We start from the raw sequence: 25,106 nt of genomic DNA on the forward strand, positions 1-25,106 counted from the left end.
TCCCCCATTCTGACAGATGTGAGTGGCTAGTCTGGATTTGAAGAGGTGCTCTTCCTGTACCCAGCCACTCTTAGGCTGACTGTTGAATGTTGAAGGCTCTAGTAGTGAAGAAGGGTAGTAGGTGAATTAAAGCAAATGCACATTTCTGAGCATGAAAGCTTCTTATAATTGCTTTGCTTGGTGATGAGAATTCCTGAGATCCAAGTTGCATGTTTTGAATTGAATGCTTTACAGTTACCCTGAAAAATGTCTTGTAGTGGAGCCCAGTGGGAGGTTGCTCCACGATTTGCCTGGTAACTGCAGTGGGTTGATAGCAGCAGAGGGAGAAGCTGACAATCTGAGCACAGATCTGCAAAGGGACTTCAGCATAGCAAGAGCCTTGCAGTGAGCTTCCTGTTGTTGCCACTGCTGGACCCTGTGGGCACCCTCAGCAATTGCTGGTGGGCTGAGCTTGAGCACAGTGCTCAGGGCAGTCACTGCTTGTCCCTGTGCATCTGAGAGTGTTGGGCCTTACCAAATCCCTGCTCCACCTTAGCAAAGGGGCAAGAAAATCTCCCCCCTCACAGGTAGGTCTCCTATCACTGGGCTTTTGGGCAGAGTCTGTCGTTACGATTCATAAAATTCTTTTAAAATGAATTCTCAATCATGGGAAGGAAACGGAAATGTCAGAGCAGCCCAGATAAAACCAGTCTCTCTTGAAACAAAGGGCTGAACTGAGGCTTAATTTCTACCTTATCCTAGATGTATCCTTTAGACCACGCAGTTCCACATTGAGAGTTATTTTTAAAATCCTAGTGACAGCTTTCTCCATGCATCTGGCTTAGGCTAGACATCTGAACACTCAAAATTTAGGTGATTTAACACCAACTGTGCCAGTATCCAAGTCTCTTTGTGGATCTGACACCATCACCTGAGTTTTAAGATGCATATTTGTTTCTGAAACTTGAAAGGGGCTACTAAATAAACTTCTCAGTAATCAAACCTCAGTAAAATTGAGCAAGTGCTGCCTGCACAGTGTTTCCATGGGGGCTGCTGAGTTTGCTGTGAATTAAAGCAAACACCACTAGATGCTCAGGGCCCTAGTGTGCAGCCCTAACCTGTCTCTGCAGTTGTGACCCTCAATGGATCAATAGCAGCTAATTTTATCTTTTCAAGCTCTCCAAGTCTTTGACCTGTAGGGCAGTACAACTGGTGCATCTCATCAAAGACCTAGTTGCCATTAACACTTAAATCTCCACCCTTCTGATGTGTCAGGAATGTTGTGACAGGGTGCATGTTTGCCTTGCTTTAGTGTCTGGGAAGGTGCTTGTGTTGAAGTGACAATTCTTTTTGAGTAGATCACAATCACAGCGTGTGACATCCGGGGAAAAAGCCTATCACAGTGCCCCCAGTATTTTGTCCCAAGGATAACAGTTCAACAGTACTGGGATGGGCTGGCACTGCAGGTCCTGAGGCTTGCCTTTGTCTGTCTTTGATGAAATGCTTTAGAGCAGTGAAAATGAGTATGGTGTGGACAGCTCTGCCCTTCTCTGTGGGTGTCTCGGGCTCAGCAAGCAGGGGACAACTTGCAGCCCTGCAGGGCTGGTTGAGTAAGAACAGAAGACTTTAGACATTGTAACCAATAAACCTGTGAGAGAGTCAATAGTGGGGAGGAAGTTGCATGTGTAGAATAATCATTTTAAAGAAATAATGAGTTAATGGAATTAATTTTTTAGTGTCTACCCTTAAGGGAATTTTTTAGATTCCCACTCGCATTTATCAGGCTTACAGAGAGGCATCTTGTGGAAAGCTCAGTCTGTGTGAAACAGGTGGTGTTTTCCAAATGCTGTTGCCCTGTGGTAATGTTTATGATGTGATCTAAAAGGCTGTATTTAGTGTAAATGCTTGAGTTTGCTTTCAAGCTTGCTGTAGAGAAAAATTAAGGCTAGAATTTAGTAATTGCTGTACAGAAACTAAGACTTCCTTTTAGAGAGTGCAAAGAGATAGAGCATATTTGGAAGGGACTGAGGATGAATATTAAATAGAGTACTGTTTTAAAGCAATGTTTCTTCCTTGTTTGTTTCAAATGTTAACCTCTTGTAGTAAATAGCTTACTGCTTCCTTGCTCTCTGAAGGCTTACTCTGAATTTGAAGATTAAAAATAGCTTTCCTTTCAAAGCACAAGATTTGGAAATGAATTAGTCCCCGTCTTCTCCTCAGAGAAATATTTGTTCTAAGACAGTGTCCTGCAGACAGCAGGGGGTATATAGCAGGCAGAAGTCATGGGATTTATTACCATCTCAGAATAAAGAGATAAGCTATCTCCTGAAATAAAGTAATCCTGACCCAACTGTACTGTTTTCATTCTAGCAAGAGCCAGTTGAATCATCTTTTGGGATGAATGGGCTAAATGCTGTCACTTCTGACTATTTCCTGTCCTCCAGTATAAAAAATGAAGTTGACAGTACAGTGAACTTTGTAGGTAAGTACTCCTATGCTTTTTTTACATACTAAGTACACAGGTGACTTCAAAAACCCTTCTGGTCTGCCAGACTTATCTTTCCATCAGCATTTTGCACTTAAGGGAATGCCACAGTTGCAGTCAGGTAGCCCCATTTGTCTGCAGCCTAGGCCATGCAAGATTGTGGCTGCAGGCCAGCCCCACCACTTGCAGAGACAGTGAGCAGTACTGTGCCACTGGGATGGTTCCCTTGAGAGTAAAGCGCTTCCAAGCACTCTTAGCTGGCTTCTCATGGTGGGGACTTATTCCACAGGCTAGTCCTCAGCCATGAAGAGACTGTAGCCAATGTCACATGGGAGTTAAACTGCAGTCAGATGGCAGTTTCCCATTGCTTAAAGCAGAGGTTTGTATAGAATACCATTTTATTTGGGAGTTCAAACCAGCAGGCAAAATGTAGAAACTTGGTCCTTTTCACTGACACCTCAGCAGCAGAGATAGCTTTTAACATCACTGAGCTAACGAAAAGGGTCATCAAAGGCTGCATTTAGAAACCAGTACATTAGAAATTAGCTGTCATCTCAGCATGTGAATAATTGATCCTCAGTAGAATAATTGGACTGGGCTTTTGACAGCTCTTTTTTGGCTAAGGTTGTCATTGCAGCAAGAGCTCCTAATAATATGACCCACATACCATTTTGTCTAGAATTCCATTTTTAAATATGACAAATATGTTCGTATTCTGCTTTGAAAGATGGTAGAAATCATGTGCAGTGACTATTTTTGATCCCCATTTCTTAGGTCACAGGGCTTTGCATAGTCATACCCCTGAAGTACTTGTGTGGCTGAGGAGTTTGTGAGTAGTTTTGCTCTCTTTATGGCAGTTCATTTAATCAGCTGTTGCTTTGTACGAGTATTAGAACATGCTCCTACTGTTATAGCTTGAAGGAGTAGCACCATAGTGCTACTAGTGCTCCTGTTCACTGAGGAGCAGGTAGGAAACTGTCATCATGTGTTGTTTAATTAATGAGATGTACGGTGTGCTGCTTATGGAGAAAGAAGCTATTATTTAGGATTGCAGGAAAGATTTTAGTGTTAACGGGGAGGAAAAGGTAAAATAGAATTGTTCTGCAGAAAGACAGGAAATCAGCCGGAGTGGATGAAAGGCAAACAGCACCTGCAGAGTTTCTACCATAGGTGCAGCTCACTGAAAACTGTGGCATATTGCTCAAGTGAGCAGTAGTTTTTGCTGTGCATTTTATCTCTCAGGGTGGGTAAGAATTTGTCAGGTATTGAGGAAAGAGATAAAACAGTGCAGATGGCCTGCTCATTCCCTGAGTGGCTTGCGCAATATTAGTCTCTCCCAGATAAAATATTAACTGTGTGTGCTCTTGCACCACTCTCACCACACTCAATAAAAGCTGATTGTTTCAGAACCAGGAAAGGTGAAATAAAGGTGAAACAAAATATCTGAAACATAATTATACTAATTGTAGTGATCAACTTTAAAAAAGTCTATCCTGTATGTGTGTAATTTTCTTTATGCTGGCATTGTTTCTTAAAATACACATCTAAGTTTTGAAGATTTTCCAGTGGTTACCTGGCACTTCACAAAGCAAAATAATCTGCAGCTTTTCCCTGGGAAAAATACCTGTCACTTTTCTTTTTCAAAAAGCCCTGTCTAAAGATAGAATGCCGGAGCGGAGTGTGTGTATAGACATGTGCATTCAAGTTTATTTATCTTAGTTCATGCAGGAATAGATGCTATCTTTTGACTTTTTCAAATTTAATAATTAGTATATTCAGGTTACTTAACTGAAAACTTGCAAGATCTCTTGTATTTCATTGCCTTATGAAATTGAGCAAGGGCACATGTTTTTCTCCTCATGGGTCAAGAAAAAAAATGGACTGTTTGAACAACACAGTGTTGTGTTTGTACAGAATTTAGCCTTTTGTTCCTTGTGAAGTTTTATGTTCAGTGAAAGAATATCTATAGTCTTTCTCTTGGGTAGCCATGGTTTCAGGTTAGCCATCCTCTGAGATGGCTCCATCCCTGTGCATTCTTCTGATCTAACTCGTTGGCTTTCAGTTCTGTGCTGGATTAATACATTTGTCATGTGTTCATACAGCTGGGATTAAAGGAGGAGTTGTACAAGACAGGAAATTCTGTCAACCAGCTTCAGACGAGTGAGATTCTGGCTTTTACCATACTTTTGCTTTGCTCAGTAACTTCTTGGTACCCTGGTTTGTCAACTTTTTTCAAAAGATTGTAGTGTAGAACAACTAATATCTGCAAAGCATTTCAGGACACTTGGAAAGCATCCATGGTTGCTTCACTTTGTAGAAATAAGTAACACTCTTTTGATATTAAATTTCATGTGCTCTTTTGGTATTAAATATCATGTGCCTGGGGGAATAGGAAACCCCTCTGTTAATAACTAACCATACTGTAGCTTTCTGTCACAAACTGTGGGGATTGCAGGTACAAATTTTTTTTCTGCATACCATCGATAGCATTGCGAGGGTCAGTGACAATAGCCATCTAACTGGAGCAGAAATTTTCTATAGATTCATGTCATATGTGCATCAGAGTCCCACAGTGTTTTGCTTGACTCCATGGCAAGGTTTTTGCATGCTGGTTCTGGTCTTGTGTTGTAAAGTTCACATTAGAGCATTCAGAGACTGTGGTTTACAGCTTGCTTGTTGAGGATCACAGATTTCCTTTAGAACTCTCACTGAAACTTATATCCCCTGAAAGCAGGTGGTAGGCATGGAAAAAAGTGCTGAGACTGTTGAAGACTCAGATACCAAGCAGGCTCTTAGAGGTTCAACAGGGTTGAGATGTTATCAGTAATCATTTTTTTTGTTTCTAATTCCAAGTTGTAGGACAGCCACATCTTGATGGCAGCAGTGAGGAGCAGGTGATAGTTGCCAACCCTCCTGATGTTTGTCAGGTGGTGGAGGTGACAACAGAAAGTGATGAACAGCCCCTCAGCATGAGCCAGCTGTACCCTTTACAGATCTCCCCGGTCTCATCCTATGCAGGTAAGCAACTTGGTGTTTCTTTACACTCCTTTTTCTGGAAATGTTGGGAAGACCCTGAGTGAAAGAGGGCTCTTCCAGGCCAGCTAACAAAGATACAGAAATGCATACCCATCCGCCTTCTGAATTGTTAATGAAACTCAAAAAAGCACAGTCCTCTTCTCATTTCCTTGGGAAACAACTTGACAGATCTCAGTTTGGAAATGTGAGCTGCAGGTTTTAGCTTGTGAGTAATGGAAGAAGAACTTTTTAGGTATAATGCAGAGATCTTTTAAAGGGGGATTTTCAGTGGTACAAATGACATGCCCCCTGCCTTACTAAAGATCAAAGATCTTTTTTGCTCTCTGTTCACTCAGTGTGTAGCACAGTGTGCAGCGCTAAGGGCTGCACTAATGGTATGTATGCAGATATGGAGCTGAGGGCCTGGGGGGAGTGGGTCTGGCTTGCTGCAGTCTAGAAGAGCCATGCAATGACTGATAACAAGTGATCTTTCAAGCAACAGAGCTGTGGACATCTGCCTTCCAACGTCTGCCTGCCATCTGGATTCTCTGATACCTAAAAAGAGGATGAGATAACAGGCTTCCCCCTGCTCCCTGTGAGGGTGGTTATGGTTTCCCTTTTCATCTGGGCCCTCATTTTCTTATAACTGTTAGGAAGTCTTTGGCACTCATTTATCCTTTATCCAAGTCTAACAGTGTGTTCAGAAGTTTCTAAGGGTGAACAGACACAAATGTACATGTGGACATGCTATGTAGAGTTCCTACAATCATATGAGTCTTATTTCATAGGAATGTGAAAAAAACCAGATGTGACAAAGCCACATTTGAAAGTAGAAAAAGTTTCAGATCCAGCCTGTCCTTTCTGTTTTAACATGGTGCTAATTTGCAAGCCTTAGGAGACTGGGTAGAAACACAAATGTCACCTTTTAAGGCAAATTTAAGTATAAATACTTTTCCATGCATTTTTTTATTTTACACATGGTTTTGCCTTTGACTTATTAGGCTGAAATTTTTTCCAGACACATTTTTATAAAGTATGTATTTGGTAATTTTTATCTTTGGGCCCTAGTGGATAGTATGATGTTCCTCTGGATTGTCTCCACTGTTAGTCTCACATATGTTGATAAATGATTATGCTTTTCAATGTGTTTAGTCTGCAATGACCAAAGCATTTAGAAGACCTTTATAAAGCATAAGGCAGGGAGATAGGAGAGTGCTTAAATTTATTAGCAGAAGGGAGACAAGGCCTTTGAAACATCTTTCCTCTTTACAAATGTGTCTTGGAAAACTTTTCCATCTCTGCAAACATGACAATGATGCAATCTTTTATCTTCAGCTACAGGATGTAAATTCTTGAAATGCAGACAGAAGTCACTGTCTTGGTTTGGAAGTCGTGGTGGTTTCTTGGACTGCAATGATAGAGAAGGGTGGTCTGGTGACCACCCTGACATAAGCAGATCATGACCTACCTGCCCTAAGGTCATTGCAATCAGCCTGCATAAGGAGAATGATTGAAGAACTTCTGCTATCCCTTTACACTGTCTTAGCACCTTGGTGGCCTTCAGTTGTCTTAACTTATACCTGGACCTGCTAGCCCAAAACTCAGATAAGAGTTTCACACCACTGGCATGCTTTTGAGTGTATTTCAAGGCAGTTCTTGATGATCCTGGCTACATCCTGTAGCTAGAGGCCAGTAAGAAGTGAAGTACTGCAAGAGTCTGTCCTGGGGAAAGTCTTATTTAATATATCAATGAGCAGAAGATATGTTGGAGACATGTTTGTGAGCTTCACAGGTGACACCAAATAGGGTGCATGAGTTTGTTTGAGGGCAGAGCCATCATCCAGAGAGTCCTGGAGAGATTGCAGAAATGGGTCAGCAGAAACCTTATGAAATTGAGCAAGGGCACATGTGAAGTCCTGCGTGTTGGAAGGAAGAGATCTTTACAGCAATAGCAGCTGGGGCTGATGGTATGGAGAGCAGCTCTGCAGAAAGGTGGGTAGGCAGTGAGCTGAGTGCAAGACACCAGAGCACCTCAGCCACAGAGAAAGCCACCAGCTTTCAGGAGCATGGCCAGTAGATCTAGGGAAGTGATTATCCTCCTCTACTCCACGCTAGTTGCACTACTTTAGAAGTGCTGCATCCAGTCTTGAGCTCCCCTGTCCAAGAAACTTACAAAGAAACTGGAGCAAGGGCAGAGAAGGGCTACACAAGGTATGGCCTCTCACCCTGTGAGAAGATAGAGGGACTGGGGCTTGTTCAGCCTGGAGAAGTGATGGTTTTGAGGACTTCATAGCAGCTGCCTCTACTGCAGGGATGTTCCCCAGAAGGCAGAGCCAGGCTCTTCACAGCAGTCGCGTGGTAATAGGATGAGAAACAGCAGGCTAAATTGAAACAAAAAAATATGGTCCAGCTGGATGTAAGAAAAAGTATCACCTATTTCACCACAAAGACAGTCAGGCAGTGGAGCAGGATACCCAGAAAGATTGTGCTGCCTCCATCCTCAGAAGTTTTCAAGACCTGAAGGGATAAGCCCCAAGCAATCCAATCTAGTCCTGTAGCTGGCCCTGCTTTGAGCAAGAGGTGGGGCTGTAGACTTCCTGAGGCCCCTTCCAACCTGAATTGTTCTGTGGACCATTTTTTTTAAGGATGTATTTGCCCTTGAAGCTGGAGCAAGAACAGAAGTCTGTGTGTTAGAACCCTGAAATTTCTAGGACAGTCTTGTGACCATTTCTGCTTTGTCTTGCTCCACACAGACCTGTATAGAACTACAGGAACTTTGGCCCTGTGCTTGTGGTTTGCTCTGTGAGGTGCTACTGGCTGAATGGCAGGAAAGAGTATCACCATAACAGCTGCGCAGGAACAGTTAGTTGAGCTCTTCTAAAATAACAACCAAAAAAAGTAGCCAGATATATCAGCTGTCCTACATAAATCTGGTTTATTTCAAAACACCTCTGGTTCCTTTCTGAGGTTACTCAGGCAAATGACGTGAGTTGCCCATGTGAGTTTTTTCATATATCCACTGATGTCTACGAAATCCTTTTGGTTCTTATTACCAAGGTTGTTGTCAATGTTTGACACTGATTCAAATACCCTTCTTGATAGAAATAACCTCTCTAACTTTCCATGCCTGTGTGGCCAGCTTCCCTGGCTTTGCTAACTATAGTGCTCTCTCTTACTCAGCATTTTGTTATGTACAAACACCAAGGATGGATTCCTTTTCAGCTGCATCACTCTGTTTTTGTTGTGACATGCTTCTTCATGTCAAGGAATATCTGTTACTTGTCTCTGTGTGGATTCCTTCAGTTGATTCTGTCTTCTTTGTGAATTATTTTTTTCTCTCCTCTCCCCAGTATGGCTTAATTAGCCAGCTTAGTCACATTGGCACATCTTTCTCTGCCTGGGTCAGTGCAGGAGAAGCTCTGCAGTGCATGAGCTTCACAGGGCATTGCAGTTAGATTTAACATTTTGGACTGCTCCTCTGCTTACTGCACACTGTGGTGGAGACTCTGGCACAGGAGAGGTGCTGGCTTTTTCCAGCAGCCTGGAGTAGCTGGGCTGGAGTACAAGGACTTTGAGTACAGTTTAGATCCTGGGGGCTGAAACAGTGGTTCAGCCCATTGGTTTATAGGCTCCTGCCTAAACCTAATGCTTAGCCAGGCCTTGAGAGGATGGCAAGGTACTGCCAGTGTCTCTGGAGGTGTGCAGGGGCATGATCCATGTACTCTTAGCACTCATGTTATGTCCAGTGCAGAGCATGACATTGGGCTTCTGGGAAGGCAGAGTTGCAGGGGCTGTGCAAAGCAGTTTGCATGGACTGAAATGCATAATACAGAGCTGAGAGTGAAATTGGGGCTTCAGAGCTCTCTTGCCTGTTATGATAATTCATCACATCATTCCCTTAATTATGTGATTTCTGTGTTCCTTGTGGATGAGCCCTGTCTGTGCAGCCCTGCTGTGGGGGTTGGAGTGTTGGTATCCTGATAGATGCCACAGGTTATCCTCCCAGGAAACAGGACACAGTGGTTCAAAACCCACAAGCTGAAGGAAACCTGCAGTCCAGGCCTCCACTGGATTAGTCTGGGGAACCAGTGGCTGTGCTGAAGGCAGCAGCCATCGCTGCAGACTGAAAAGAGGGGTTTCTGCCCTGTCTCAGAGGTGTCTGAGGCACAACCACTCATGGGCTGGGAACCTGACCTTCAGACAGTAGGAGATGTGTCTTCAGGCACACGTAGGCTTGAAAATTGAGTACAAATTCCTGGATTTCAGGCTCTTCTGCAAGGGAGAAGGGGTGGCACGGTCTCCATGCTTCTCCATTGTTTTCTGGTTGTTTGACTTGACTCTGTTTGCTTCCACTTGTTGGACATACATCAGGCCTCCTGAGTTGGAATTTGTTACTATAGATAGAACAGCATGAGTTTCATTTTTGTTTCTGTTTTGTTTGACAGAAAGTGAAACAACTGACAGCGTTCCAAGCGATGAAGAAAATGCAGAGGTAAGTGCTTTCTGGATTTTTAGCAGTTTGGACCAAGGTCTCAAGATCCATGCCCTGAGATATTTTTGTCCCTTCTCTACTGCAGCTCTGTCTACCAGTGGAATATTCATTTTGGTAATAGCTAGGGGAAAAAAGCAGACCAGGAAGGTTCAGGGGATACAGACATTTGGATGATTGTGGCAGAATTAGTATCTCTACAAATTAACTTCTCCTCATCTGTCCAAACAAGATTAGTTTGCACAATAAGATGTTCTGCAGTGCCATCACCAGTGCCAGCTAGTATGTTAACATGATGCATTGACCTTGCTGGGTAGTGAGTATTTTATCTTGGTTGAAAGCTCGCTCACTTTGTTTTCCTTAAATGGCATCTGAACTCATATAACTGGAGGAAATGCTTACACTTATGACTGAAATGAAGCTTGAATGTTTGAGGTAGGTGGGGCAGAAAGCTTTCCTGAGCAGTCAGTTGGGTATTGCTGGGTGAAAGGAATCCATGGGGAAAATAACCTAAGCTGCACGTATACAAAAACACCACTTGCCTTTTATTTTGGGGCTGCCATCAAGATACCAGACCTACCGATCTCCATGTGTACTTAAAGGCCAAGTGAAGCTCATTGAGGGCTCTTGGATGCCCTGTGCTCCAGCTGTATTTTTGCGTAAGGCCTTTTGCAAGGCTCTCTCCTGCTGTGTCCCCTACCAAAGGCTCTGTGAGTCCTCCTTCTTGGAGGACCACCAGTTGTATAACAACACGGCTAGCCCACCTGGTCTCTGGTGCCTTGGCTGGGGTGGTGCCCATATGTAAACTGCCAGTAGTGACTCCACAGACCTCCTCCAACAGAACATGTCATTGCAGCATCTGCGGTGGGCAAACAAGTGGATGCTCATCTTCCCTTGATGAACTTCTTCCCTGTGATGAGGGATGCACTGTCAATGACAGTGGTTTCCCAGCAGCCTCACCTGTATTGCTAGCTTGGGTAGTGTTGAGTCTCTGGGCCTGCCTGTTGGCGGGAAGATGCTGTCCCTGGTAACAGAGGAGACACTACCATTTGGAGTTCTAAATGTCTGTATCCATTTTTGTCTCTGGCATCCTGGGAATGAGGCCTTTATTTTTGATTCAGAAGAGCAGATAGTGCCTCTTGAGTGCTGGAGAGCCAAAAAAACTTGAGCACATGACTTCAGAAAAGGAGAAATGGCTGAGAGACATCCTAAGCCGGTGGCTAGAGGCTCAGGCTCCTAGAGGCAGGATAATTCCTGTGCAATATGTGGATATTTCTATCTTCATCTTGTTACTTGGAGTACTTCACGAAGTTGTGTTCACTTACACAGTCTTCCTTTCTTTCTTCCCCCATTTCTAGGGACGACTTCATTGGCAGAAAAAAAACATTGAAGGCAAACAGTATCTCAGCAATCTAGGAATGAGGAACACTTCTCATATGCTTCCCAGCATGGCAACTTTTGTAGCCAACAAGCCTGACCTCCAAGTGACCATCAAAGAAGAAAGCTGCCCACTGCCTTACAATAGCTCCTGGCCTCCTTTCCCAGACATCCCTCTGCCACAAGTCGTGTCCACAGCCTCCACAAGCAGCAGCCAGCCAGACCGTGAGACACGGGCCAGCGTCATCAAGAAAACATCAGACATCACTCAGTCAAGAGTCAAGAGCTGCTAAGCCTTTGACAGTGTGGCTTTTTAGCTTTGTTTTGTTTGGTTTTGTATTTTACGTTTCTCTAAGAGAGGTTCATCCCTTGACGCACACAAGACAAACCCTAAGGTAAAGCCTTGGCAATAGAAAACATTGCAGTGTCTGACTCCAGTGCCGGAGTGGTTTTAACTCAGGACTCCAGCAGTCAGTGTGTATACCTGAACCCACCTTTCCAAGGTTGCTACATAGGAAAAGAACCCAAGAACTTTGGCCCACTCACAGGTTCCAGTGTTTCATAAGAGGACCAACCGACCACAAGGGAAGTGGTGCTGCTGCGCTTCTTGCTGTCAAGGCTGTGATGGAACTGAAAGCCTCAGAATGGGAGAGAAAATGTGAACTAGCTGGAATATTTTTAAATAAAGAAAAATTTATTGTGAATATTGTACATAGTGCAGTACTAGCAAAGTTGCAGTCTGCTTCTGCACCTTATTAAGAAAGCACTTACAAAAGGCCTTTTATTACCTTGCTCTACTTAATGGCACATTGAAGGTCCCTCTCCACCTGTATTCTTTTCCAAGGCTATTCTTGCTAAAGTGTCTTTAAAGAATAGAGGAAGGGAAAGGATACTAAAACTTTCCATGTGGATTTCATACGTTCTGAGACTGCTTTCATCATGTTTGTTTCTAATCTGCTATGCTTGAATGCCGCGTGGTACAATAGAAAAAAGAAAAGAAACTTATTACAGAGATATTATGCAAATTCCCAGATTTAAAAAAGAAGAAAAATACTCTAATTCTAACCAGAGCAAGCTTTTTTATTTTTTATACAGGGGAATATTTTATTCAAAGTAAAATTCTAAAGTGAATATAATTTTTTTTAATCTTTTCTACAGCAAAATTTATAATTTTAAGATTCAGTCCTTGGTTATCAGCAGTTATGACATCCTTGTGGCACATTTTTTTTTAATTTTGTAAAGGTGAAATAGCTTTTATGAGCTCATGTAGCAATCAGATTATCCTGTGGATTGATAATAAATATGGTATATAGTTAAATTTTTAATAATCCTCTTGTTTGTCTCTCATTTTTAATCTTTCAGAAGCCCCAGATGGCATGGGTTTGATAGGTGAATGTGACCTCTCAGAGTAAGCAATTAGCGTAAGCTGCCTCTGCAATTTCTGGAGCACCCATCCAACAGGATGGCAAGTGCTGTGCTTGAGGCAGCTCAAGGTGGAAAGAGCAACTAGAACTCAAAGGTGATTTATTCAAGTTTGGCTTCAAATGTAGAGGTTGGGAGCTGGGCACCTCTTCAGCTGTTACTACATGGCTGTGCTTTGAACAAGTTACCTCATGGAAGGGATCGTGTCAAAATCCATCCCCCACCCAATGCAAGCTCAGCTGTACTTCCACTGTTCCTCATAGATCCCCACATGGCTTGCTTGCAATTTCCTTGTCTAGAAAAATCTCATTTTGCAGTTTCAACCCATTAAGGGAATTAATCAGAAATCAAGTTAGCATTGACCAGGGTTTCAACATTGCTGCATGATGGGAAGTTGTGATTCCTGGAAAGCTGTAGTAGTGTATCTCAGTAAGGGTGCACAGTGACTCGCGTGGGCAGGCTGTGTCCTTTGCACAGCACTGTGCACTTTGGGCTGGCATGGACAGAAGTTGAGAGCACTCACCCTTTTGCAGTTTTTTAAGCTGTTGGGTGTGACACAGATTGATTCAGGTACATAATGGACAGAGTGCCCTTCAGATGTGATTACCATTCTCTACCAGCCTGACAGGTGTGTGAGCTGAGAGCAGAGTGTATGGGGCTGATGAGCAATAACATGCACAGCAATGGCTGTGTCACAGGGAGAGATGCTAGCTGGCTACTGAAAAGGAAAAACAAACAGAAGAATTTTGCTCTGTTCTTAACCTGATCCTACAGTTCAAAGTTTCATCACAGGTCCATGTAAAACTTGTAATTTTGTCACCCACTGCCTGGTGGCCTGGGAAGACAAGGTTAGAGCTTTGGTAGAGTTGAGAGTAAGAGGAATGCCCAAGCAGTATTTAGAATGGATCTAAAAACTTGCAAGGGTTAAAATTATGCATATAAACTTCCTCATTTCTGTCCCTTTCATTTGGTCATGCATTTACCTTTCCAGTTTCTTCGTTTCTAAGGCTGATTCAGCTGCCTACACAGACCCTGACCCCCAACAGGGCTGCCAGAGCAGAGTGAGGGCTGAGCTGTCTTTTCTGTGTGTCCTGCCTGACTTGCCTTCAGTAAGCCCAGCTGGTCACTGGGGTGAGAAGATGGTTGCCTAAGGGCTGCCTGGGGTATACAAATGCTTGTTTGCAAAGTAAGAGCTACCACTTGTGAGGAGAAGGATTTGCTGCTCTTAGCACCACCTATCTGAAACTCGGGAGTAGGCAGCAGGGAAAGGCAGGCACCCTCAGCTTAACCCATGAGTGAACTTATACACAGCTGAAGGAAGTTAGGAGGTCACATCTCTGCTCTGCTCATTCCATGTGAGAGTTGATACCAGCATGCAGATAGCCAGGCAACCTGGCTTGGTCTCCCCTAGATCCTTCGAGGAGGGCAGCTGAGTTGCAAAACCACTGACCCCCAGCCCGCTCCAGTAGCTGAGCAATAGGAGACACACACACACAACCCCCTCTGGGAGCAGTGTTTGTGCTTGGCAAAATCCCCTCTTCCCGGGGCTTGTATGTTTGAAACATTTCCAGGAGCTATCCAAGCACGGGAGTTACAGTATGCGTCCATAACACTGACCCATCAAAGACAGCACACACCTTGCAGAGACAGTGACACCTCTGCAGTGTGCCAGACCAAATGCACTGTGGGGTGATGGAATGCAACAGAGGATTTCTCTGGGCTGGGACATCAGACATTCATTCTGAAACCCAGGGTTCAATGGCGTTTGTTACCCGTGCTTGCACAAAGCCATAAAATCCATCCAGCCTTTCACAGCAGTTAAACTGCTCTTTGAGCTGCCAGTTCAGCTCTGAAACACTGGGAGCCAGGTGCCTGTCCATTAGCACTACCAGCAATACCAAGTTAATCTTGTGCAATGCTGTGACGTGCTCAGCCAACAGGCCTGCAGGAATCTCTGATGGGAGGCTGGGAGGGAGGTAAGGGCCAGGCTCTCCCTGTGCAGCTACACAATGGCCAAGGCACTGCCCATGCTGGGGACACCCATCTCGCTTCCTTAGATGTCTCAGGGAAACCCTCCCTGTCCCTGTGCCCCTCTGGCATCATCCCACTTGGTAGTGCAGGTTGCAGGCCAGGTTGGCTTCATTCCTGCTGCTTTTGCAGTCTCTTTGTTAATTGCTTTTGCCAACTGGATTTATTACAAGGGGCTAGCGAGGAGAGTGCTGGCACATGTATGGGTTTTTCTTAAGCCAGAGAGAGTGCACTGTCTCCCTGCTGATGCTACAGCAGAAGAAACAGCTCAATGACCTTTCTGGTGAGTGCTTTGAGGGGGATTTCCACCTCTGCAGTAACAGCAGCAGGTGCACAGTGTTTCTGTCAACAATAATGAAAATAGTAGTGGGGAGGAAGGAAACCATGGGGACCACAAATAGTGCTTTGCCCAAGACCCCAGACTTTCCGAGGAGGCAAAGGCAGTTGCACAAAGGCTTAGGATGCACGAAATTCAGCTATGGTATTTTACAGCTTTTCAAATGAGCCTTTCCTCTGTGTGTGGCAGCTTTAAATAACTCAGCAAAGGCACAGAAAGCCCTATCCAAGTTTGGTGTATTACTTTTTGATGAGTAGATGATGATAGGTAGCTCCTTTGGGCTAGTTCTGCTCTCAATTACACACCCATGGTCTAAATAATTCAGCAGCAGCTAAAAGGTGTGTTGCCAAGCTTCTCACCACTGCAACTCAAGCACTGCCCAGCCTTCTTGGTGAATTTGTGTTCAGAGATAATTTTGGACTGGTGTCAGAAGGTTAAATGTCAGTGGAAATAGCTCCTTGTTTTATTCAAGCTAATACTGGGGTAGGGACAGTGGAGAGGAATCTGAGTCACTGATTTTATTTTAATTTTGTAAGGAGCACCTCTCAGAGCTCTGTGCTGTAGCTGTTCTCTGGAGAGCACCTGACAGTGCTTGCTGTGGTCCTGCCTTTGTTCCCTCTGCTCTTCTGAGGTACAGTTTCTCAGCTGATTTATACACCTCATCCTGCCCTTTAAAGTTAGTGCCTTTGTAGATGTTTCTCCAGACTGTTTCTTAGGAAAAGGTGAACTTTTAAGGTGTCCAAGCCAGGTAGCAGGATGGGGATTTGTCAAGGTGCCGCGTTATTAACCCCTGGCAGTTTGTGCCCTGAGAGGTGGGGGAGCAGCAGGAAGTTGGGCGGCTGCTCTGTGCCCGTTTAGAGATGTTATCTCTCACAGTCACTGGTGTTGTTTCAGTTTTCGGTTGTATTTTTACTCTCGGGCAATTTCATTCTTTTTCTTTTTTTTTTCGCCTCCCCCCCCTTTTTTTTTTTTTTTTTTTGAAAGAACTTTAAAAATTACTGCCACACAAGCCACTGTAACATTTTAAAGCCACTTTTTGTTCCTGTTGCACATGACAAGGCTCAGGTCTGTCAGATCCAGCAGCTGAGATACTTTTCTGAATACAGTTCTCTCGAGGGCAAGAAAATATAGACATACAAACATATAAGCAGGGGTGTGGGCTTGTTTCTGGTGCAAGCCCTCAAGAGCTGATAGCTGTTAAAACTTGTTTTAGTGCCTGGGGCGGGGTCAGTCTCAGTGCCCCCAGAGGCTGTCTCGAGTTTCCAGGTGGTCATGGCATTTGTGTGCACTCTCAGCCACCTGGGTATTTGTGGGGCTGCTGCAGCCCAGCCCAGCTCCTCCTGCCTTCATTTTTGTTTTCCATTTGTTTTCCTTTCACATCTTTGGTTCCTTTAGCCAGCTTTCAGCCGTGTCACACGTGCACTTTGTGACTCCTGCGGCTGGAGTCTGCCTCATATCCTTTCCAGTCTGATCCTCCTTTGTCCCTCCTCCCTGGCTGCCTTCCTGCCCTCTTCCCCATCAGTCTGTAGGGCCCTGCCAGCCCCCTCACCCCACGCTCCAGTTTTCCCCAGTGGTTTGACTTGGTGCTTTCATCCCCTCCTAAGCAGCATCCAGCAGTGCTCTGGGCATCTGTAGGGAATACTTCCATCCTTCACCACCCCTGGGGCAGTGTGCTGGTTTTGGCTGGGGCCAAAGTCTTGCACTAAATGAACTTAATGGAGATTCTGTGGACACTTCATGGACATTTTATGGACGTTTTGCAGGGGTGGTCCCAAGGGAAAGATGTATGTATATTTTTCAAAGGATGGGAAGGGGTGATTGTTAATTAGGATTTATTGGATATTGTGGGACCTAAGCATGACATAAATGGTGTGGGATAAGGAGTGGAAATGTGCTGGTTTTGGCTAGGGTAGAGTTGATTTTCTTCACAGTACTAGGAGGAGGCTGTGTTTTGGATTTGGAACCAGAATTGCCCACTGTGCCACCAAAGCCTTTTTGCCTCCTGTGGACAGCCACGTGATGGAAGAGGAGAAACCAATTCACAGGGATTACACAAAACATGGTATGGGGCAGCCCTGAGGTGAACTCACCAGTGTGGGGCTTTCCCTGCCCCAAACCACTGCCCTGCTCCTCCCAAAGCTGCTCATGGAGCACCTGCTGGGGGGTGTGCACACCCACCCACCACCCACACAGCCCCAGGGGTGCCTTTGGGGGTGCTGCACCTTCCTGTGGGGTGCTGTGGTACCCCACTGTGCACAGCCACATCCCTGCTGGCCCAGGACAGAGGCCCTGCACATGGGGCCATTCAAGGTGGCTTTCCCTAAAAGCCATTTCCCCGAAGGCTTCCGCTGCCCCAGCACATGCGGTGTGACTCATCCTTGTGTTTGAACTTTTTGCAGCTTCCTTTGGCATTTGCCATACTTTGCTGGAGAAAATGAGATAATTCCTGTTTTGCTGGAAGGCCTTACAGTGCCATGGTTCTGTGCATTTTGGGAGAATATTGCTACTCCCGTTTGGAGACACAATTTTCTTGGTATCACAGACAGACTTCGTGAGCATTTGATGTTCATTGTTACTGGAAAATTTACAGGGAAAATGTAATTGATGGGCATGAGCAAAGCTGATACAAAACCTCTTCATGAGCATTTCAAAGGGTTCTTCTAAAATGAATTCTATAAAATTAATTCTATAGAATAGTAGAATCTCCTGAGGTTGAAGGGAACAACCAGGATCATCAAAATCTGACTCCTGGCCATGCAGAGGACAACACCAAGAGTCACACCATGTGGCTGAGAGCATTATCCAAACACTTCTTGAGCTCTGTCAGGTTGGTGTTGTGGTCACTTCCTGGGGAGCCTGTTCCAGTGCCCAACCACCCTCTGGGTGAAGAACCTGATGTGAAGAACCTGATATTCAATGTAAACCTTCCCTGGCACAGCTTCCTGCCCCTCCTGTTAGTCCTGTCACTGGTCACCACAAAGACATCACTGCCTGACTCTGCTTCCCCTCACAAGGAAGCTGTAGACCATGGTAAGGTCTCCCCTCAGTCTCCAGCTGAACAGACCAAGTGACCTCAGCCACTCCTCACATGGCTTCCCCTCAAGGCCTTTCTAACAGAATGAATACTTCTAAAATTAATTGTATGTAGATGTGGCACTTAAGAGATGTTTAGGGGTGGGCTTGGCAGTGTTAGGTTAATGGTTGTACTTGATGATGTAGGAGTAAATGATTCTATGACTAAAATACAAGTGCAACCTTTCTGAAAGAAAAACATTGAAATATCAGTTTAGAATCAGTTACCTAGAGATGAACAACCCACCCTGCCATGCCTGGCCCCTCAGCTGTTTGGGAGAGTCTGCCTGGGCACCTGCATGCTCTGTGTCAGGCTGAGTACACCCTCCCTTGGGGAATGCACCCAAATGTCCCAGCCAGCTCCTGCCGCAGCTGGAGTCAATGTCCTCACAACTGGCACAGCAGCTGGTAACTGTGAGATGGGGAGCTCACAACACTGGGACAGCAGGGCTTCCTTCACACAGCCAGGTGGCCACCTCTGCTGAAGCTATCCTCACCTGAGCTTGTTCATTTTATGGTTTTATATTTTCAGGTTCCAGATGGGATAGAAGAAAAGCAAAACCAGAGCAGCACGATAAATAGTAAGGAATTACATTTACGGCAAGTCTGCATTTATTCATGGAAATCTGGTTAACTGGGTTCTAAATAGTTTTACTTAAATCTCTTAAGTTTCCATCTGAATAAGGTCCTTAAAAGCAGACAGATGATAATAAATCAAGTTCACTGCAGGCTTAGCTGCACGGACAAATTATCCCATTCCACTGATCCACTCTGACTGTCTGCAGCAAATGCTAATTTGAGGTAACATAGCCTCAATGAAGGGAAAAAAAGGAAATTAGCTAAAGGAACATCCATCCCAGTAAGTCAGGGTGATGTGATTTTTATTTAGATGCTTTACTTAAGCAAACACCATCTTCTTGTGTAAAGAAGCTTCTCGCTGCTCTGTGGGACTCAGAGCACTCAGGTGCAGGCCAGTGGTACCTGAGGCCACTTCATCAGAGTTACTGCCCCTCTCACTCTCTGTGCACATAATCACCACAATCCCACCAAGCAGAAACAATGCCCCAGCTGGGTCACTCCAGGTGAGGCAGCAGGAGGTGCCCTGGCTTCCCTTCCCTTGGCAGCAGCACAAACATCCCCAGCAGCACGCCAGGAGCAGTGCCCGTGACCAGATGCATGCTATCCAACAGCAGCTGGCACCCTCCAGACAAGAGCTGCTTCTTTTTCTCCTGTGCTAAATGACACACAATGCCAAGCCATTCTGTTACCTTACAAAAGAAAGCCTGGTTTCAGCAGGCATGAAGCTGCTTAGGTTCTTTTGGTCCTCCTTTGGATGTTTCTTCATGTGCGAACTTGAAGTAAGTTGTTACAAGGAGGCTTCAGCTTCAAAGAGCGGTGTGAGGAAGAGCAAGCTGCCTGCCCCAAGCCAGTTGCCCCCAGTGGAAGAGGTGAAGGCATCAGGTATGGCTGCCAGGTCATCAGGTGCGACCCCAAAGCCCCCAGATGGATCTGTAGCCAGCTGGAGACCAAGCATGGAGGAAAAGTGTGCTTGAGGGTTTCTAGAGAACTGCTGTCATGGGAGGGACATCCTGCCCAGCACCTCTGACACTTTTTCCAATGGCTTTTGTTGATCTGGAGACAAGAACATGGTTTGTCCCTTAGAGCTACAACAGCTGTAATGTTGTATGTCCCTTAATATGTGCTACGTGACCCCTCAAATTCCTTGTTAGGACAGAGACAGCAACCATATCCTCCAGGATTGTCCCCACATCAGCTCAGATGCTGGGGTACCTCTTCAATTGGGGTGCAGGGCCTGGATGGCCACACCCTGATGTCCAGAGGGCTCAGGCTGTGGGAAATGCTGTAACTCACAAGCCAGTTGCATTTTTCCTGGACAGCTCTCCTTGCAGCAAACCAGGTCTATTTGGCCAAGGCTCAGGTTACCCTTCTGAATGCTGTGTCAGTTTGGAAAGAGTGAGGACCCTCTTTTTTGGAAGGGTAAATCATGCTCTTGAATAAAAAATTGTGCCAAATTTATGCTGAGAATTTTATCTGCCTAATAAAATTTATATGCATTGGTTGAGGCCAGTTCTGGATTTTTGGCAGAGGCCAAATTGATGAAGACCTTACTCTTAGTAGTGTCCATGTCCTTCAGCTTTATTTGAAGATCTTTTACATGCTCCTTATTGTAGCAGCAGTACCTTTCACAAAGTTCAGAGTTCTTTGTTCAGGCAGTAATGTCCTTCAGCTGACAATCTGCACACCTTCTCATGCATCCAGAAAATTCCTGTAGCTGCTTTTGCTGCAGTGCTGCCCTGAAAACTCACACTTGATTGTTTCTCCAATGGAAACCCCACACTGTCTATCACCTCTGCTTTCCAGGATCCAGGGAAGAGCCTGCCCACCTTGTTCTCGAGCTGCCCACCTTCATGCTTACAAAAACACCAGTATAAATACTTCAGAAACTCTTTAAAAAAGGAAATATTATTCTGCTTTGACCCCATTTCTATTTAAAATCCTGCCAAACTGGTTGTCTCCTGCAAATATGGGTGCAGTAACTGTCAGATGGGCAGTACTGCCCAACAACATTGAGCTCAACTCCATTTTTGTCACAATTGGGCTGCAGTTTTGCAAAAGTCCAGCCGTATCTTCCACTGAGACTGCACTCTCATTCTGCTTTTGTGAATCTCTGGTAGGTGTTTCCGCTCTGCTTGGAGTCAAACTCCTTTTTTCATTGCTTTCCCTGACTGAGTAAATATGTACTCGGTGCCATGACATTGTTCTTTGGGCTTGGGCTGTTTCCAGCTGATTAATTATTACAGCCATGCCGTAGCTTTTACAACAGGAGGACGGGGATGTGCGTCAGATTGCTGGCCTGAATGCACTGGTATCCTGTCCCCAAGATTTTGGATAAGTATTTGGACAAGACTATTGGAGCCAGGGCAAGTGAATTGGCCTTGCCAGAGTGAATTTGTCCTTGGTAAATCCCCCTGCCATTTGCTAATCAGCATTTTGAAGAGTTTGTGAGCTGCAGGTTGTATCGAATGATTATTTAATCCCAATGGACACACCTTGCACAAATGGGCACTCTGATGTTCCCTGAATGTTCTGCATTCCCTGGCAATGGGTTTCTTCATCCAGATATATGTTGTGTAAAAAAGTACTGGTCTTCAACTGCTTCAGAGCAATTGCCTGATAATTCAACCATCAAACAAGCATTCTGATTTTGTCAGATATACAGGCTAGAAAAGTGATGACATGCCCTATATGTTCACATTTCCCAGATGGGTTACACACAGCCTCTGCTATTCTGGAAGCATTCTGGAGCTGCCTGCCATTGTGCTCCCTGCCCAGCCATGGGCTATGGCACTCTGCAAAGGGACAGCGCATGCAAATGTCTTGCACACCTATATTTCCACCTATGCAAAGAAAATAGCCCATTGTGTGCAATCAACAAACCTATATTTGAGGTTTTTCAAAAAGCTTTTCTTTCAGACCGCTGTCTGGTTTTCACTGAGGAGTGTTACTTTCTTTCGAAGAGGAAGCAGGTGCTTAGAAAGGATTTGTTTTAGCAGTTGGGGGGAATTGCAGGACACTTTGCCATAGCTCAGCCCCTCTTTGCCTGATCCAAAAGCCTTCAGCAGAGCTGTGTGTGCTGGGCACACCTCCAGCCTGTGGGGTGGCAGCAGGAGCAGCCCCTTCCCCTGGCAGCCCCAGGGCACTGTGTTTGTGCCTGTGCCCTCGTGTCCCTGCACACAGGCTGTCCCTGCCCTGCGGAGGGCACCAGGCTCTCCTCACCTTTTACCACCTGATAGAAAACAGAGATAAAAGAGAAATTCATATGGTGACAAAACAGGCCTGGAAACAAGTGTTGCTGTCAGTCATGGGTCACACATGGCACCCTCTACTGGGGGAGTCCCACAAGCTTTATCCAAAAGCCTAGACTTGAATGGGATGGGAAGAGGGGGGAGAGAAGAGGAAGGTGATACTGACTTGTTTCTCTGTCCTTTTCTTTGGCTACCCTTTCTTTCCCACTTGAGTGAAAATGGCCACTGGGTTGAGAAGCTTTTAAGCAGGATTTACTAACTGCTATGCCACCTGCTTTACCACAAACCTGGCAGAATCCATTTTTTTTCTTCTTATTCACAGGCTTTTCAAAGAAATAAAGACAGGTGATCAGTTTTAACCAGAGATTTATTTCATCTCACTGCCTCACCAATACTTTGGCCATTTCAGAGCAGTTGTGGATGAAATGCTGCTGTGGATGAAATCACACAGGAGTTAGTCCCAAATGCGGGGAGAGTTCCCCCTACGCACCCTCCCCTTCGGTGGCAGTGGTTCGTGTGTGTGCTGAGCCAGGGTGGCCACGGTGTCTGTGCCCAGATGGATGCTCTGTGAGGCCTTGGGAAGTGGCAGTGGGAAGGAGCTGAACAGCTGAACAGCAGCTATTGCCAGGCTGTCTGCTGACAAGTGACCCTCGGGGCAAGGCCAGCACGGGGTGAGGAGCAGGGCTCAGTTCCCTCTGAGCACCCCATGGCTGGAACTGCTCAGCACCGGGGCTGCCTGGGCATGGCACGGGACAGGCACAGCCTGCTCGCCCTCCTTCCCCTCCTGCAGCAACTGCACAGGCCTGCTGAATGGAAGGGAGGAGAGAAGAGAAACAGGAACTTCTCTTTGGAATCACATCAGCCCAAAACTGAGAGAAGAAGCGAAAGTTAAATAAAAGAGACTGTTTTTCACAAAGGCTGTTGAACTTCCTAACCTCACAGTGAGCAGTTCCTATGCCACAGTCTGTGGAGGCATGGCTTAATTCAGTGCAACATTTTCAGCTCCATATTTCCTGTCGCTAATCTGTATTCATTACCAGCTGACATTATATGAAACATTCTCTTGGTGTCTTCTAATGCAGAGGGAAATCTCAGACTACCTCTAGAGTGAAATTTAGCAAAAAGTCTTAAAGTCTCAGTTTCTGAGCTACTAGGGAAGCATTGGATGAAAGCAGGAGCAGCTTTCTACACCCACTGTGGTTAGTACGACATATCACACACTTATCCTAGCCCAAAAAAGAAACAGCACCTTGACTATTCTTCAGTGCCTGCATCTCTCACAAAACTCTGGCACAGTAGAAGTGTGGGCCTGATTTCAGATGCATGGTTCATACCATTCTCAGTTCTGAAGGCTGAGAGCAGCATCGTGGGAGCTCACACCCAGTGCGACTTTCAAAAGTGAGTGGGTGGCCAGGTTGAATGGCAAGTCAGGAAGTTTTTAGCATCAACTCTAGTGCAAATCTAGCTTGTAATCCTATTAAGCTCTAGGAAAACAACATGTTAGCAGGTACCAGTGCCCTCACGGGTATCACCAGGCACTTGCCAACTCTGCTCCAATGTGAAAAGGACCCTGATGTTTCTTCTTGTTTTATCATTGCATGTCCCAGATGTGGTCAAAACCAATTTTGATCAAGAGGTAACCTTTTATTTCAGATTGCAAAAGTAAAAAAAAAAAAATGTAACAACCACAAGCTGTTCTGTAGTGTATATGACTAAGCCATGAAAGATGCACAGATTTACGAATTCCATGGGAAAATAAATGAAAACTATGGCATACTCCCCCACAGCTTCCATAAAGTAGAACTTCATTGTGATCCAGGGATCAGAAAGTAACGTCTCCTGTCAGAGAGACTCAGGATAAAGAGCTTCTTGAAATATCATTGAAAAATACTGTACTGGGCCCTTGATAAGCTTCCCATCCTTAGGATGATATTCGCATCTGTTGCTCTAGGAATAAGAAAACATTTCCTATTTCTTAGACAAAACTAGGCTAAGATGGAATTATAGCTGGGAGCAGATTAATAAACTCCAAAAGTAAAATATATTACAGGACTGTAGCAATTATCTATCAAAACAAAGTATGTTAAAACTCCAGAAAAATCAGACTTGCAGGTAAATTTAAATGGAAATGTAAACACATGAACACAGAGAGACGTAGGCAGCCAAGCATGGCAGGGAGGATGGTGCCTCTGTGAGCATGGTGTCAGTCCAACTACGCAACTTTGGGGCAGCACCTGCTTCATCTGGACCGTTCACCTGAGAGCCCTGGGCCTTGTTCTTACGCAGTTTTACCTCCATTTAAATGAAAGCAAATGTGAAAAATGCCGCAGATTTGTTTTCATCAGGTCCAGACATTATCCTGGAGCATTTACCCCTTAGTTGGTATAGACATTAGAGTATGTCTGTCCCAAACCACAATTTTATTGTTAGTTCTATGAGAGGTCATGCCACCATAAGACCCTGCCTTACCTCATCTTTAGCTTTCCAAGCATGCTGCCACATTGACTTTTTATAAATTTTTAAAGCAGCTATATCATCTCTTCATTTTAAAAAGCAGTTATATCCCCTGGACATTCATGGGAAGATAGACACCAAATCTCTGATTTTCTGTTGTCCAGACCCCAGCTTATGATTGGTTAGATGGCATGCCTAGTTATAGCTCCCTCACCCAAATATTTACTCTTGGCTCTAGTTACCAGCAGCAATCCCACCTAATTCATACCTAAGGAGCCAGAACCATCAGCCATCCCCCAGCTCCCGTTCTGCCTGCTGGCTGAGGAATAACCTCTCCTCCTCACACAGAGATTTCTTTAAACCCAAACCTGTAAATAAACTACTTTGAGGTTGGAGTTTCATGTCATTTTTAGGGCAGACTGAAAAATGCTTCCAGTAGCAACACAAAAACTCCCCACCCTCCTTTCATTTCAGCTAACTTTAAAAGCGATCTCATCCAAGCTGATCACGTAAAAAACCTCTCACTCCCTCTCTCAAGTGGTTTTACATCTCTGTCTGATCTGCAGGGATTTTTTCCGGGTGTGTGCACAGCGCCTGCTGTCCCTGGGGCCAGGAGCAGAG

General features: G+C 45.0%; 1 protein-coding gene across 2 annotated transcripts in view; it reads left to right on the forward strand.

Annotated features, from left to right (window-relative positions):
• IRF2 (interferon regulatory factor 2) overlaps positions 1-12,667 on the forward strand; it is a 39,315-nt gene extending 26,648 nt beyond the window's left edge. For both annotated transcript variants that reach the window (XM_030947471.1, XM_030947472.1), the window contains exons 7-10: positions 2,350-2,461; positions 5,318-5,482; positions 9,925-9,971; positions 11,327-12,667. In XM_030947471.1, the coding sequence (XP_030803331.1) occupies positions 2,350-2,461; positions 5,318-5,482; positions 9,925-9,971; positions 11,327-11,638 (636 nt within the window). In that variant the 3' untranslated portion in view covers positions 11,639-12,667. The remainder of the gene's footprint in view (positions 1-2,349; positions 2,462-5,317; positions 5,483-9,924; positions 9,972-11,326) is intronic.
• The last annotated feature ends 12,439 nt before the right edge of the window (positions 12,668-25,106 follow it).

Source organism: Camarhynchus parvulus, chromosome 4, assembly GCF_901933205.1.
Source record: "Camarhynchus parvulus chromosome 4, STF_HiC, whole genome shotgun sequence".
Lineage (NCBI taxonomy): Eukaryota > Metazoa > Chordata > Aves > Passeriformes > Thraupidae > Camarhynchus > Camarhynchus parvulus.